This window comes from Stegostoma tigrinum, chromosome 23 (genome assembly GCF_030684315.1).
Source record: "Stegostoma tigrinum isolate sSteTig4 chromosome 23, sSteTig4.hap1, whole genome shotgun sequence".
Lineage (NCBI taxonomy): Eukaryota > Metazoa > Chordata > Chondrichthyes > Orectolobiformes > Stegostomatidae > Stegostoma > Stegostoma tigrinum.
Window position 1 is genome coordinate 18040434 of NC_081376.1, and position 17656 is coordinate 18058089.

The following is a 17656-nucleotide window of genomic DNA, read 5'->3' on the forward strand; positions in this document are numbered from 1 at the left end:
GGGCAAGAGGTCTGGTATCTAGCAATCATTGGACAATGTGAAGAATTGTTGAGGAATGAGGTCGTCAGTGTCTGTTAACAGGAGGCAGGGAAACTGTGAGGAGGGGATGGAAGAACAGAAATTATAGCCAGAAATGATGGTGGGCAAAGGGGTCACAGCAATTCACCCTTGTGTTCGAAACATTTCCTACTCGAGGAGTTGGAATAAAACAAAACAAGAGTCAAGTGGCCTAAACAGCCACAGACACAGTCCAAATATAAGTCCTCCTCAAAACAATGGGTATTAGATGCTGAAGCATTCATTGCACAATTGGCAGATTTTAACTATTGGACTCAATTCTACTGACACAAGTCTTTTATTCAAGAAAAAACCGTTGCGATGTGGTCAGATGGGTTCCAGGGAAGGCCAACTTTGGTTCAGGTCCCATCACTGAGAAAGCCCCCGACACCAAATCAAACCGAGGAGGCGGAGAGGAAGCGGGGGAGGATGACAGGTTATAGCAGGACTGAGAAGCAAATCTGCTCAGGTTGGCACTCAAAGCAGCACACTCCCAGGCTTCGCTGGAGGAGTCAAGTGGAGCTTTGTCCTCATCGAGGGAAAGTTTTTATTCAGAGAGATTCACTTGCTTCTCCATGCATATTTTACTCAGGAATAGGTTAAAATGCCATTGAGGTGCCTCGTATGTCATATACCTCTCATTCAGATCAATTGGTATGATTGTATTGGGGAACTTTATCATCTGTTATCATATTTAAAGTAGTAGAATTCCCAAGTTGCTTCACTGGGAATGTTACCGAGTAAAAACTGACACTAAATCAAATTATGGAGGGGCACAAAGATAGAGGGGCACAGGGAAGGAAGGGCACAGAGATGGATTTGAGAGCTTGATCCAAGCAGCTGAAAGCATGACCATGAATGGCAAAGCAATTAAACCCAGGGAAACTCAAGATGCCAGAGTGGGAAGAGCAGAGGTCAAGTTCTTGGCGAGTTATAGGGATGGAGCAGGGAGGGAGGGGTGAGGCCATGGTGAATTAAAGAACAGATTAAAGATGGTAAAATCGAGCTGTTGCAGTAACAGGGAGTCGATGAGTGTCAGCGAGCATGCAAAATGGGACTTAAGGGACTGAAACCATCTTCCCAATTGTTTCTTGCTTGGCAGGAGAGAGTTAAAAAGGAACACCCCTAAACCCCATCAAATCAGCTGGCTTCCTATGAACAAAATGGAGGGTGACCCCAAACTGATTTACTTGGGCTTGGATTGGAGGCACTCCACCTATAGCACAGTTTAAGCAACTTCAATCAATCACATCAGATGTACTACCACAAAGGAGGTTACTCACTTGGTGACCGGCCTGTGAAGTAATTGTAATACTGCGAGACATAGGTCAGGATGCTCAGTCTGTCTGGGACTCTCAGTGCCACCATGTCCTCTGCATCCAGCAACGCTGGGATTCCCAGCTCCTCCTCTGCCACCTGGAATGCCTAAAACCGAGAACAAAAGTTCAGGAGACAGTTTTGCAAAGTCTGCGTCCTAACCGCTTAGAGCTACAGGAAGTGCTTGGTCCTTCAAAAGTATTTCCTTTAGAAACCTTAGCAACAAGGCAGTTGCAAATAAATAAATAAATAAATAAAGCTGCCCAGCAAACACCTTTAAATCCAAAAAATTCTCAAGCAAGTTGAGGTGGGAGAAAGAGATTCTCACAAAATGAGAAAGTTCTCTTCCAAAGTTTTCAGCTGTCAGCTGTGACATTGTGGATTCTCCTGTCAGGGTCAGAAACAGAAGGGAGTGGGCGTTGAATTTTCCCAGCCTCATGGAGGTGGGGCTGACAAGAGAGTGGTGCCAAGAAACACAGAAATTATGAAAATATGAGCAGAAAGCCATTCGACCTCTTGAGGCTGCTCTGCCATTCACTATGATCATGATTGATCATCCAGCTCATACCCTAATCCTGCCATCCCCTTCATATCCCTTGAACCCTTCAGATGCATTCCTCTGTCTGAGAAGTCTCTCAGAGACAGGCAGGATGTGGGCCTCCTGCCTAGTGCATGGAGATGTACTGGAAATTAGGGCTCCCGGTTAGAGGCACATCTGTTCACTGGCAGAGCAGGTCTCGCTGAATTCTGAGGGAGCCACCAAAGTAGGAGGCTTCATCCTCAAAAGAGGGAGCTGCCAGCAGCTAACCCTAACCCTGTCACAGGCAATAGGCAAATGTTGACACCAGGATGGGGTACAGCAGTGTTCGGGGGAATGGTGATGGTGGTGGAGGAGTTCACCTCCACTGAGAGACTCAACCCTAAACTTGAATTTTAATCATATCCTTCAAGTTTTCTAACTCCCTCAGCAGTGCACATCGCTGTGGTGGAGCTGCCTGGAATCTATAGACGCAAGCCCTCTGGGTGGACTACAGGAAAATAACTTCCTCAGATCTGGCTCCCAGCAAGGACACCATATGGTGAGATCCCAAACCCTCTGGGAAAATGCTGCTTTAAAGCAGCAGAAATCAAGATTTGATATTCCATGAGAGAGGTGCTGCACTGTCAGAAGTACCAAAATTGAGGTTCGATGGTAATTCTTCGAAAAAACGGAGTCCTTCTTACGAAGGCCAGTGATTTCTCCTGTTATCCAGGCTAATATTTATCCGTCAGCCAATGTAACTAGAAAGATTATCTGCCCATTATCACACTCTGGTTGTTGGAGCTTTCTGCATTCAAATTGGTTCCCAGGTCTCCTACATTACAACAGTGTTTGACTAAGCTTCAAAAATACTCCATGAGCTGAAAACTGCTCTGGAATAATTTAAGGTCCTGCTGAAAATGGAAGGAAACGCAGTTAATTAAAATGTAATGCTCTTACATTGCACAAAAATGGCACCAGCTTCCACTGTAAGAGGTTAACAGAATGTTCTACTACTTTGAACCAAATTACCCAGCTCAAGAAGACATGAAGCTGAAGGATTCCAGTGATAAAAGTAGTTTCAAACACATTATTGCCACTGATTTCCAGTCGCTAACATGGCTGCTGCAGTTGGTTATGGCGAATAAATATGGAAAATGCACAACAAGTCAGTCAACAGCCGGGCAGGAACAAGAAGAGGATGCATCATAGCAGCTCTCCAATCAGAACGGGGATCAGCTTTCTTCCATCACCTTTAGGAGGAGATTCCTCTTCCACTACCATCTCCCACCTCCCTTTGCCAATCTCATTTGAAGAGTAGAGGTGAGAGAGCTCTGCCATGCGTACAGGAAAGTTTGAAATGGAAAGGTTTTCTACCAACCACAGACACAGCTATACTGCTGGGTGAGCACAGGTCCATGTTGGTGATTGGATATAAATGGTTCCAATACTGGGCTCTTGCTGAGGTCTGTAATAGAAATAACAGGACTAGGGAATGCTAGACACTGCAAAACCTTGATTGGCACTCTGGCATCTCTCCCCCAGAACACCCTAGAATAAAACACTTCTCACAGCAACCTCCCTCCCAGTGAACCACCCATTCCCTGAGCAAACCCACTGTTTATCCTCTTCCCAGCAACCCCATGTGAACTACCCACCTCCCAGCAACTCCCAGTGAACTAGCCCCTTCCCAGCAAATCCCACTGTTTACCTCCTTCCCAGCAACTCACTGTAAACTACACCTGTCCCCAGCACATAAACTACTCACTCACCAAATGGAATACTCACTCCCCAGCACCCACAGTAAAACAACTCCTATGCAGTAAAATGCCCCTCCCTTGGCACCCCTCGTGAAGTGCTGTGTGAGTTCCTACACCTGCTCCCCAGTATCCCAGGGTACACACTCCATCCCAGTTGATGGCCAGTTAACTAACTGACCCGGGGACAGGAACATTACTTCCTGCTCTGTAGTGTCCCCAGCAGGCAACATACTCTCCACCTGAGTCACTGCACCATCACAGTCCAAGATTCACTGGCCGAAGACGAGCGATATTTATACATTCCAATTTATGTTCCCTATTATATTTTAACTAGCGACTGAGGCAAAGAGGCCACTAAAGATTAAAGAGTGAAATTTCATTTCTAAATCCAAGTGAGTTATTTAAAAATAGGGAACAAAGAAAGTAATTGATTTACAAAGCTCAATTCAGAACTCTGCCAGAAGTGTTCCCTTTGCACTGACAGACAGTACACATTGAAGTGTCTCCTGACTCCACACTGACGAACTCAGAGTAATTGTCACCTCTAGTACAGTAAAAAATTAATAACAAAATTGTACTTACTTTAATATGCAGTTTAATTAATATTGTGATTATCTAGGGTGCTTTTATAATGATGTTGGAAAACTTCATTTGCCAATCATGCTGCTCAGACTTAACAAATATTTATGGAAGCATAAAATTCATCACTTATCAAATTTCATATATTCCCAGCATGCATTTCAATCTAATAAATGAAAAGTTCCCATTTTTCTTTGGGCATTTGTTTTCATAAACTACCAATGCTAAAAAGAAAGCTATAATTTTGTAATCTAGAAGGACTTGTACCCATTTTTGTAATGTTAAAAACTGTATTATGAGCTGAATTTGTATCAGACCATAAAGTGCTAACACTACAAGGAGGCAATTTAATCCATTTGTCCATGCCAGGTCTCTCCGAGAATTATTCAAATAGCCCAATTTACCTTTACCTACAACTCGCAAATTTTCTCTTTTTAGATAGTTATTAAAATCCCTTTGAAATAACACTGACTCTGCCCCCACCACTACCTGAGGCAATGCATTTCCAAATCTAAACTCTCACTGTGTCATAAAAATTTTGTGCATGTCACTTATGTTTCTTTTGTCAGACACCTTCAAGCAATATTATCTGATTCTTGGTCCTTCCACTAAATAGTTGCTGTCTCTGTCCTGACCTGAAATGACTTTTAACATCTCTCCTACGTCTCCTTTCTGTTCTCGCAAGAGACCAGCCCCAGCTTCACTATCCACCCAGGTCCATGGAACAATTGTCAGAAACCCTTTCTCCACTCTCTCCAACATCTCCACGCCCTTTATCTCAAGTGTAGTACCCAACACAAGGTCACAATACTGCAGTTGCATCCAAACCAGTGTTTTGTGAAGGTTCACCACAACTTCCTTGTTTTTGTCCTTTGTAACACACAAGCATCACTTTTTAAAATTGTTTTTGAAGTGAATGAAGTGCTGTGCATTTCTGGAGAGGTGAATGAAGACAAAATAGTGCATTTGAGAAGACCCACACGATGGATTCAGAAAGAAAAGGGATTGATGGATGGTTAAAGAACATACATGTAGTACGTCACAGGCTTGTTTACGTTTCCAAACGTAAAACTATACATTGTCGTCCTTCAAGAAAATGAATGCAGCATATCAGCCTGGGGTTGGGCTGGGCAGAAGTCAGTGTTAACCCCAACAATGACTCATTGATGTACAGTTCAAGGTCCCTGTTTGGCCAGTTCAATGAGGATATTTACTTAGAAACTGGACAAGAGACAGGCAAAGCTAAATGATAAGAATATGAATGGCTCAGCCTGGAGCAAGGAGAATGAGCTGCTCACTTTGAGGAATTATTCAACTGATGTCTGTAAGACAGTGATTGCAATTCAAACTAGTGAAACACTGTTTAAGGGTCATCATATTTGCAACTTGTAGTGCTCAGAGGCAAGCCCTTACTCTTCACAAAACAAATCTTCATGACTTAGTACAGCAAGTGTGACAAGGTAAAAAGACCACCATCAGTTCCTGAGGACATCATGCGTACCTTTACTCTTGACACTAACCTTTGGGGTCTAGGTTTCGCCTATACACCTAGAAGATCACCTAAAAAACACATGACCTTTAGGCCAAATCTATGCAGTCTCAATTACTCACTTACTTACTCAGAATGCTCTAACAACGTAATGAAATTGTAACAATGGTCATGCCCAGCCTGGAACATCTCAACTCCAGATTGATACCAAGTTGGCTCCTTTCAGCTAAATCAAAAGTAATCTACCTTAAGAACTGAGAGGCAAGGATAGATAATCTGCCCCGAGAGTTCACTCTCTGGTGTGGAGACTTGATAAAGGTCTTTCAGAAGTATGCTGGAAGTGGAGAAACATTTTTCCTCTGAGCTCCAGATTCAATAAAACAGAACTCCAGCCAAATGCTAAGGAAGTCAGAAGGCCAGGGGAAAGTTAAGCAACATTTTTCCAATGGGACAGCATTGTCCAAGTGTCAAATTTCCAAACCAGTGCTTACGTGACCCTTGATAATGGGAACTGCAGATGCTGGAGATTCCAAGATAATAAAATGTGAGGTTGGATGAACACAGCAGGCCAAGCAGCATCTCAGGAGCACAAAAGCTGACGTTTCGGGCCTAGACCCTTCATCTGATGAAGGGTCTAGGCCCGAAACGTCAGCTTTTGTGCTCCTGAGATGCTGCTTGGCCTGCTGTGTTCATCCAGCCTCACATTTTATTATCTTACGTGACCCTTGCCTGTTTGAAAGCTGTAACTATCAGAATGTCCACATCTCATCTTTAGTACCACAGTTTAAAGGGCTATATTAACGAGCCATTCATTTCCCTTTATTCTTTCTTGGAACATGGCATCACTGGCAAGGCTAACATCCCTAAAAAATTATTGAAACTGACTGGCTTGCTAGGCCATTTCAGAGGGCAGTTAAGAGCGTGTATTTGGAGAAATATTTAAGCCAGAATAGCTAGCAATGGCAGATTTCTTTCTTTAAAGGTAGCTAAGTGAGGTGGGTGGTTTCTTCAACAATCACTTATAGTTGTTACAGTCACCATCACTGAGACTAGCCATTAATTCCAAATATTATTTACAATCAATTAAAAAATTGGGTTTGGAATCCATGTCCCAAAACATTAGCCTGGGCTTCTAACTTATTAGTGCAATGGCATTATCATTTGCCACCATTTCCTCACTTCAAAGGGTTGTGACTGGACTCATTCTTGACCTAAAATCTCTCCCAATCTTTCTCCAGTACTGGAAACTTAAACCTCAGAATTCAAGACATGCCTGCAATAACTGCCCCTCTTGCAGTTTATTCTGTTCCTTTCCATTGCTGTCAATCGAACCAAACCATTCCAATAGCTCAGGTGGACAGCTGAATAGGGACGAGGGACAAGGAGTAGAAAGGTGTGCTGATACGACTAAGTAGGGTGGGAGGGACTCATCCAGAGCATTAATCCCTATCTGAAATAGTTGGCCAAATAGCAGTTTTCTGTGCTGTGTGATACATGCAATTCTAAATACCCACAATTCATTATCAGCATTCTCCATAACTGTAACCATGGTGCGTTATCATTCAACAACCTCCTGCAGCTTTTGACAAAGTTGACCACATCTTCCTTCACCAAATATTGTTCCTTGGGTTGTTTCAGGCATGCATAGCAGTGAATGCGAGGAGACATAGGGATTCGAATACAAGCTCTGAACTTGCACAATTTCCCTCATGTTGTGCAACAGCCATGACTATGTGTTGGGATCTGACAAGATCTGAAGTCAACGCTTGCTGGTTCAAAGTCTGTTATGAAGTTTACTTTCGGTTTCAGGAAAGCTCTGTGCTTTCCATTTGCAGGCTCAGTACGTGACAGAATTTATCTATTTCAATCAGTCAATCAGCTAAGGAGCACTGTTTACCGAATTGGTAAAAACATAGGAATTAGAAAAATGTAGAGTGAGCTAGGTATTTGGAGTTTCCTTGATGAGCACTGAAATTATCAAAAGAGTTTGATGTGTTGTGTTTATCAATGCAATATGCAGCACTTTCTCTTTCAGATGTTCAGTGTCAGCAAACACTCTTGAGGCAATACTGATTGTAATCAGTCACAAGGTGGAATGGAAGTGGATTAACATGCTTAGAAATCGTGTTACAAACACCCAGTTTATTTCCTTAACTTAACTTTCGAATATAATTTTTCATGTAATTAACCATTCACTTGTTTACATTCAGTACAGAGGAATCTGCCCCTTTTCTTAGATGCCTCAAAGCTGGAGGATTATAGGGTGCAAAATTCACAACAAGAGAGAGTGTGAATCCCCGCAGTGCTGTGCAAAGCTGAAATACCCATAAACTGCGGAGAATATTCCACACAAGGGCCCATTGGCATTTTGTGCAGGACACTGATGGCACCTCAGGCTAGCTCTTTGCAGTTTGAGGGATCTTGCTGTGTGAAAATGCTTGCAACATTTCCTGCACCACTGTCATGATAATACCTCAAAAAAAGTTCATTAATACCTTAAACATTTACCCCTTCCACCAGGAACATAGGGAGGCAGCCATGTGTACCATCTACAAAATGAACTCTGGCAATTCGGAAATCCCTTTCGCAGCACATTCCAAACCTGCCATCTCCACTACCAAGAAGGACAAGGGAGCAGATCCATGGGCAATCCACCAACTGCAAGTTTCCCTCCAGGTCACACAACCTCCTGACTTGAAACTCTGTTACTGTTCTTTTATTGATGCCAGGTTAAAATCCTGGAACTCCCTTCCTAACAGCATTGTGGGTGCTTACACTGCACAGACTGCAACAGTTCAAGGCAGCAACTCACTGCCAACTTCAAAAACTGTTAGGGTTAGGCAATATCTGCAAAGCTCAAATTACATGAGCAAAGAAAAATATCTGGTTACAAAGCCTTTTAGACACGAGATTATGAAAGGCACAACTAACACACTGTACCTCTTCCCTGTTATAACTGGTAGCATTCACTGAAGTAGCATCACGAATGGGGGCAGACTCAACAGGCTGAATGGCCTTTTCCTGTTCCTATGTTCCTAAAACCCAGAAGCTTAATGGCTGCACTGCATCCATTAACCCTGGTCAGAAGATCAAGTGATGAAAAATGTTTTCAAAGAAATTAGGGCCAATAAGCTTACACTGAAACGCTGACTGCCTCTGACAAAAAAAAACCATGAAAATTAGCACGAGGCTATTAAGAGGTGGTGTATTAGGAAGCACTTCCTCAATTAAAAGATGATAGAAATCTAAAACTCTCTTCCCCAAACAAAGCCACGTGTATTCAGGAACATGCAACCAAGGCTGGTGGATCGACCCTATCTAATTAACCAGCAAAACCAGTTCTGGAAGCTGAGACGTGAAGCTAAGTTTCATTATACAAGATCCGAATTATGAAAGACGCATTTGAAACTTATTTTGTTCTCTATTGCACAGTTACTGACGGTCTACTGTCTTGCACTAAATGAGCAAAGCTTTTGTTTTGTTTGTTGGTTGAAGGATCAATGTGAGGCAGGGCACCAGGGAGAACTCCCCTGTTCATCTTCAACATAGTGCTTCGGGATCTTTGACATCAACCTGAGAGGTCTTATCCATAAGACAGCACATCCAGTACTGCAGCATTCCCCAATGTGCAAGTGCTAACTTGGAATTGTGAACAATTCTCTGGAGAGTAACTTGAACTTGCCAGTTTTCTGACTGAGATGAGAGGGTTAACCACAGCGCCACAGAATTAGGTCACTATTGCAACAACGCACAGAGCACAAACTGTAATGAACTGGAGCATTCCTGAGCCTCTGTTTATGACTTAGAACACAGAAAGAGACATTTGAGAGGGCAGAGAGGGAATTTGCATACTAAGTTTTGTTTTGCTACCAAGACTGGTTAATTGAGTCAGAAAATTTCACACCTCAGCAGATTCACTTTGATTCAAAAGACCTGGTTAGACCTTATGTTTATTCTGGGAAGGTGCGGTCTGCTGACTTCAGAAGCAGATCCTGATCAGACCATGGAGGTGGGCAAGGGATAAGGCAGACTATTTAGAACGCCCGGCTCGGTTTTCTGGATCTTTGTCCCAGTCCTTTTAAACTTTAGTAGTTCCTCTAGCCCCCACCCCCTTCAACTCTCACCCAGACCTGATGTCCCACATATTCCTCCTTGTATTCATTGTCTACATGACTTCAGCAAAGCCTTTGAGAAGGTTCGGCATAGTAGACTGGTTAGTAAAGTTAGATCACATGGGATTCAGGGAGACCTTGCCAAATGGATACAAAATTGGCTTGATGGTAGAACACAGAGGGTGGTGGTGGATGGTTTATTTTTTGGACTGGAGGCCTGTGACCAGCGGCGTTCCTCAGGGATCAATGCTGCGTCCACTGCTGTTTGTCAACAATTTGGATGAGAATATAAGAAGCATGGCTAGTAAGTTTTCAGATGACACCAGAACTGGTGGTATAGTGGACAGTGAAGAAGGTTACCTGAGAGTCCAAAGGAATCTTGATCAATTGGGCCAATGGGCTGAGGAGTGGCAGGTGGAGATTAATTTACATAAATGTGATGCAATGCATTTTGGTAAAACAAGCAAGGGGAGAGCTTACACAATTAATGGTAGGGCCCTGAGGAGTGTTGTTGAACAGAGAGACCCAGGGCTTCAGGTACATAATTCCGGTTATTGTGAAATTGGAGAGGGCTCAGAGAAGATATACCAGGACATTGCCAGGACTGGATGGTTTGAATTATTAGGAGGGTCTGGATAGCTGGAGCATAGGAGGTTGAGGGGCGACCTTATAGAGGTTCATAAAATTCTGGGGGAGGGTGCAGATAAGGTGAATAGCAAAAGTCTTTTGCAGGGGATTTCAATAGAGGGCATAATTTTAAGGTGAGAGGAGAAAGATTTAAAAGGGACCTGAAAGGTAACTTTTTCACACAGCGGGTGATTTGTATGTGGAATGAACTGCCAGAGGAAGTGGTAGATGCAGGTGTAGTTACAATATTTAAATGACATTTGGACAGGCACGTGAATAGGAAAGGTTTAGATGGATATAGGCCAAGCACAGACAAGTGGGACTAGTTTAGTTTGGCAAACCAATGGTCGGCATGGGTGAGTTGGACCGAAGGGTCTATTTCCATGCTGTAAGACGCTACGACTTTACCAACCATATAGCTTCGCAAAAAGGCGGAGCTCTCATAAAAATGGTTGCAGTCCCTGCTTCTCTGCCGCGAGATGTTTGATTTTGAAGTTTTCTTGTACCCATTTGTTTCCAAAACCATCCTTGACTTGTCCCATGAGGTAATCTGGCTTCTGACTCCCCTGATGTGTTTTTGCAGTCTCCATGTGTGACCAACAACTCCTACCATACAGACTGGAGCAAACTAATGGTTTGTTGTTATTTTATACTCCATTTTACTCTGCAGAGCTGAATTAAACCAACATTGAGCGTTACACTCTTCTTCCAAAACAGGCATTCATTTTTCTTTATTGTGGCTCAAATTCCTGGTGCTTAGAATCATCTTCAATGCTGGAGCCAAGGGCAGTGATATACTTCCTGTGCTGAGGTGACTGGAAAAGCACACAGTAGTCCAGATAGGATCAAGAAAGCTATCGGACAGCTGCTTTTCATTTACTTGCTAAGTCGTTATATCAATAAAACTGTAAAAGGGATTGAAAGCAAAGTTCAACCCACAGTTATGCAATAAAACAATCAGGCAAAATATCTGTCAAACAGGTTGTTGTGCATTTTCACAAAGATATGGATTCTGCTTGAACAGAGCATTAACTCCCAGCACGCAATGAACATCACCCTAAAACTTTCCAAAGTATTTCTGCCACGCAGATGGAGTGAACGTACAAACATGCAGGTTAAGAGCAGAAGCAGGCAAGCTGGTCAGTTGGGCTGAATGGTGGAAATGGGAATTTACGCCTGAAAAATGTGAAGTGATGCATTTCGGGAGGACTAGATGGCAAGGGAGTGCACAATGAATGGTAGGACCACAGGAAGACAGAGGATCAAACAGATCTTGGTGTGAACATCCACAGAACATTGAAGGTGGATCAGAATTTCACAAAGATAAATGGGATTCTTGCCTTTATTAGACAGTGCATTGAATACAAAAGCCAGGAGGTTACGCTGGAGCTGTATATAAAGTTAGTTAAACCACAACTGGAGCATTGCATGCAGTTCTGGTCAGCACACTACAAGAAAAGTATGATTGCACTAGAGACAGCGCAGAGGAGATTCATCAGGATATTTCCAGGGTACCTGATTGTGGTGCTCAACATTATAATGGGCTGAGATAGGGTAGATAAGAAGGGGGATCAGTGTTCAGAAAGCATAGTTTTAAGGTAAAAAAACAGGTATGTTAGAGGGGATTTAAGAAAGAATCCTTCAACCAAAAAGTGGTGGATATCTGGAACACAGGGCCTGAAAGGGCAGTAGAGGTGGGACTATCACATTATTTAATAAGTGTTTAGACGATCACTTGAAGTGCCATAACATACAAGGTTGGAGAAAGAGTAGACAGGTGCTTGATGACTGATGTGGATCTGATGGGCTGAAGGGCCAACTTTCATGTTACAGAATTGTATGATTCGATGCCTTTATGTGGCCATTTGGCTCGCAAGCCTGCTTCACCATTCAGTAAGATCATGGCTGATCTGGTTCAACTCCAAATTCCACATTCCCATCCATCAATGATAACCACCACTTCCCCTGCCGAACAAGAACCAATCCACCTCTACCTTCAAAGTATTCAAATACTCCGCCTCTACTGACCTCTGGGACAGAGCGCCACAAAGTCACACATCTCTGAGAAAATCATTCTGTACTAAAAAGGCAACATTTAATTTTTGAACAGTGTTTCATAATTCATGCACAAAAATAAAAATTCCTTTCCACATTCACCTTGTCAAAGCCATGCAGAATCACATAAGCTTAAATCAAAACACCCTCAGACTTCTGAACTCTAGTGAAAACCTTGTACAATCTTTTCTGATAAGAAGCACGTAAAGTCCAGGAACCAATCTAATAAATATCTTCTGGACCACAGCTGCCACCAAAGTATTTACATCCTTCCTTAAATAAGGAGACCAAGACTGTACAAAATATTCAAGACATGATCTCACGAATGCCCTGTGTAACAAAAGCACAACATTCCTTAAGTCTATCATTTTTTCTAATGATAAAGGCTAATACATAGAACAGTACAGCACAGAAACAGGCTCTGGGTCTGTGCTGACCATGATACCATTCTAAATTACCCCATCTGCCCACATGCAGTTCGTATCCAAATGTCTCGTAAATGTTGCCATCGTAACTGCTTCTACCTCCATCCCTGGCAGCATGTTCCAGGCACCAACCATCCTCTGTGTAAAGAAATTGCCTCGAATATCTTCTTCAAACTTTCCCTCTCTCACCTTAAGCCCACGCTCCTAGTATTTGACATTTCCACCCTCAGAAAAAAGCTCAGAATATTCAAGCCATACGTGTGCCCTCAGCCTCTGACACACCAGCGAAAACCATCCAGTTTGTTCAACCTAAGATAATAAAGTGTGAAGCTGGATGAACACAGCAGGCCAAGCAGCATCTCAGGAGCACAAAAGCTGACATTTCGGGCCTCGACCCTTCATCAGAGAGGGGGATGGGGTGAGGGTTCTGGAATAAATAAGGAGAGAGGGGGAGGAGGACTGAAGATGGAGAGAAAAGAAGATAGGTGGAGAGGAGAGTATAGGTGGGGAGGTAGGGAGGGGATAGGTCAGTCCAGGGAAGATGGACAGGTCAAGGAGGTGGGATGAGGTTAGTAGGTAGGAAATGGAGGTGCGGCTTGGGGTGGGAGGAAGGGATGGGTGAGAGGAAGAACAGGTTAGGGAGGCAGAGACAGGTTGGACTGGTTTTGGGATGCAGTGGGGGGAGGGGAAGAGCTGGGCTGGTTGTGTGGTGCAGTGGGGGAAGGGGACGAACTGAGCTGGTTTTGTGATGCGGTGGGGGAAGGGGAGATTTTGAAGCTGGTGAAGACCACATTGATACCATTGGGCTGCAGGGTTCCCAAGCGGACTGATACAGTTTGTTCAACCTCTCCTTACAGCTAATACTAAGTGGGGAAGAGTGGAAAATCTGCATTTGACGCAAATAAGCAGATCGGAAGAGTGGAGTGCATCGTTTGGCAGGTACCCTGTGTGTAATAGGGTACTACTAGCCCCACAAGATGATATCCCCCCCCACATCTTGGTGTCCCCCTACCTGGTCTCCAAAATCTGCGCCCCCCCCCGACACAACCTCCACCAACCTTCCTGCCCCAGGGTGCCTGAACACGCCTAGCCCAAGAATCCTCAGACTCATTTGAATCCAGGATCCATTGCTCTCTGCACTGTGAGACCAAGAGGCTGGAGCATCATTCTCTGCTAATTCAGACACTGGCAGTGAGTTGCTGGTCAGTTCATAACCAACTTCCTAAGTAGAGAATTTGGGAATGGATAGGGGAATCAAGAAATCCATGTCCCTGCCCTGTAAAATCCAGGCATCAATTCATAAACCTCACTCATGGCTTATTTAATCACAAACTGCTCAAAGTTCTTAACAAAAGAAAATTACTGCTTTTGAAAATGCTATGTTTTACAAAAGAAATCTTTGTTAAAAATCCTACTTGATCCCCCTGCATATCTTGAAGAAGGATCCACCTTCCCATCACAGTGCCTATCGATTGAAACAACTGTCTCCTAAAATCTAATTTACGTGTTCCCACTTAATGAATTAACATGTTAAAACAACAGTGGAGTAGCTATTATGAGATCCACATTTGAATCATCCAAAACATAGAGGTAGATGCAGTTACAATGTTTAAAAGATATTTGTACAGGCATGTAAATGGGAAGATTTAGGGGGATATGTGCCAAGAACAGGCAAGTAAGACTAGTTCAGTTTAGGAAACATGATTGGCATAGACCCATTGGTCCAAGGAGCCTGTTTCCATGCTGTAAGACTCTGTGTCTCTATGACGAGGAAAGACTGAGGGAATTGAGGCTGTTTTCATTAGAGAGAAGAAGGTTGAGAGGTGACTTAATTGAAACATATAAAATAATCAGACGGTTAGAAAGGGTGGATAGGGAGAGCCTTTTTCCTGGGATGGTGATGGCGAGCACGAGGGGGCATAGCTTTAAATTGAGGGGTGAAAGATATAGGACAGATGTCAGAGGTGGTTTCTTTACTCGGAGAGTAGTAAGGGAATGGAATGCTTTGCCTGCAACGGTAGTAGATTCGCCAACTTTAGGTACATTTAAGTCATCATTGGATAAGCATATGGACGTACATGGAATAGTGCAGGTTAGATGGGCTTCAGATCGGCATGACAGGTCGGCACAACATCGAGGGCCAAAGGGCCTGTACTGTGCTGTAATGTTCTATGATGAGGGCAGTGACATATTGCCCTGCAAGATATTTGCCTCTCTGAAAAACTGCCTAGTTGGGTCATGTTAATGATAACAGTCTAATAAATAATCACTTGTTATTGGTTAGTTTGGGTTAGTTGATTTAACAAAGTGAGGCACATTTTGTAAGTAATGAAGCTGGCATCACCGCTGGTTTCTTTGTGCAAGGCTTGCAAACCTGAAGCAGACTAATTGGCAGGCAGAGTCTCAACATTGTGTACACACACAGTGTAGACTCATCTACTCCATCCACTTTTATCTTTGTCTTTCTCTGTTTTAGAAGGCTGTAATTCTTTATTTTTCTCTCATTTATACGTAAGATTTTGTACCTAAGCACCTTTGCACCTAAGATGGCACCAGAAATGGAGACTGCGTACACTTTCCGCAGTACTCATGTTTCCCTATACTCGACTACGTGCAACAATAAAACCGAATTCTAATGGTGTGTTCTCTCAAAGGCAAGGTGCACACAAAACAAGCAGCAGCTTTGGAGCCTTACGGAGCTGCTGGTTGTAACCAAATCAAGAATCAGTAGACAGTGAGTATGCTAACACAGCTCTGCAAATGTCAGCAGCAGAAATGTCACAAAATTTCACAGCTCTCCCATGAGATCCTGAGTGAGGATAAATTGCCGTGCCTGAGGTCCCGCAAGCAGCAGTATATCTGTCCTTGGTGTTTGTGGGAAGAATGCTGGCCAGGGTATCATAAGTATCACTGCTCCTCTGCTAATATTGTCACAGGTTTTCTACATTCAATACAACCGGTAGAAGCCTGGATTAACATTGCTGTGGAAATGTGCAGAGCCATTCTGTACGCGTTTCATTACCACAAATGTATCCACCCAGCATCTAACATTAAACTAACCATGAAAGGAAATTTAACAAGAAGGGTTTTTTTCTGTCTCACAGAGTGCTACTTACCAACTTATTATTTTCATAGACATTTTCTTTCTTAAGAGAATCAAAATCTCTGCAATTGAAACAGAAAACAAATAAATAGGTTATGTTTATAGCCACCAACACAAGTTAAAATATCACCAAGTCACTTTACAGTCGCCAAATTTAAATCACCAAAGGACAAGCGCAGAAGCAGAAGGTTATTCTATTAAACTAAAAACCCAGAAGCACAAACACAAAATCCCAACATGGCAGTTGAGAAATTCAAAACTTAATTAATTGTTTGAGGCCTGGAATAACAAGTTACTATTGGTAATTAAAACATAACCACATTTCAGGAAAATTCAGCCCCAATTTCAGGGAGTTTCATGGGAGCTTTCTCTCTGTGAGCCCTGGTGAGTTTACTTTTACAGTTCCATGGTGCTCGCCTCACTAGGAATGCACCACAACTCTACTGCGCCACTCTCATGCTACCTTGTGCTCAGCTGCAGTAAAAGTGCTTACCACTCTAGCGTCAATGCCACCAGTGCCATATTTAAATCTCAGCTGTGCACCATTCAAATACTGGCACCAGGAACTGCCTTTCACAATTTGAGTTTTTTAAAGAATTCATTCATAGAATATGGGCAGACTGGCTAGATCGGCATTGTCTGCCCATCCCTAATTGCCCAGAGGACAGTTAAGAGTCAACCACATTACAGCGGTTGCAGTTGCCAGACCAGGTATCGAAAGAAGATTTCCTTCCCTAAAGAGCATGAGTGAACCAAATGGGTTTTTTTTTCCAACAACTGACAATGAGCAGATGAAGATTTCCACCAGACACGGCCAGCAGAGGCAAACAGGCATCCCAGTTCATGGACAGGAATCTGGGAGTCCTTTCGATGGGGTAGTGAAGAGAAGGGCTGTCCTCTTGCTTTAGGGCCACCAAAGGAGACCATGGCACCAGACCCTGTCAGCCTGGTCTGATGTTGCCAGCCCAGTCACTGCCATTTGCCATCCAGTGATGCCCACATCCTATAAATGAATAAAGGAAAAAAAATTTCCACAGTCTGGAGCAATGTTGAGCTGTGCTTTGTGTTCTGCAAGGGCAACAGCCACCATCTTCTCTCTGCTCCTTCATGTTACTCTAACTCTGTTGCTGTCCCCATCTCCCACCAAGGCTAACCTTTAGCAGTCTCACCATTGCACACAGCATCTTTCATCAATGGTTCTCACTCCCCCCATTCCCCCCAAACTACTAACTCTTCCTACCCTCTGTGCTTCCTACTCACTCTCTCAGGACATCTCACCACCTCTTGTAACAATACTAACAATGTGCCAGCCAATTCCATCTCACTCAATTCCTCCCCTTGTCTCACTGCAGGAGAAAATCACATACGTGGGCGATGGGAGATATTGTATTACCATGTAGAGCAAAGAGTTTCAATACAAGTAGTTGATCATGTCCATGTATAACTATTCAGTGTGTTTACACACATAGGTGCCAGCAACAATGGGCAGGTAGAGCTGGTTGAAATACATAAAGTGGAATTGTCAATGTCCAAACTGTGGAAAGCATGAAAGACAACCTGACACAATACCTCCCACAGGCTAGAGTTAGCAGGAATTCTGTAGGCACATGTT

At 43.3% G+C, this 17656-nt stretch overlaps 1 protein-coding gene across 3 annotated transcripts in view; it reads right to left on the reverse strand.

Moving 5' to 3' along the window:
• LOC125462539 (MICAL-like protein 2) overlaps positions 1–17656 on the reverse strand; it is an 88003-nt gene that overhangs the window by 54880 nt on the left and 15467 nt on the right. For all 3 annotated transcript variants that reach the window (XM_048552678.2, XM_048552680.2, XM_048552679.2), the window contains exons 2-3: positions 16058–16106; positions 1341–1482 (exon numbers count right to left, since the gene is read on the reverse strand). In XM_048552678.2, coding sequence (XP_048408635.2) covers positions 1341–1482; positions 16058–16106 — 191 coding nt within the window. The remainder of the gene's footprint in view (positions 1–1340; positions 1483–16057; positions 16107–17656) is intronic.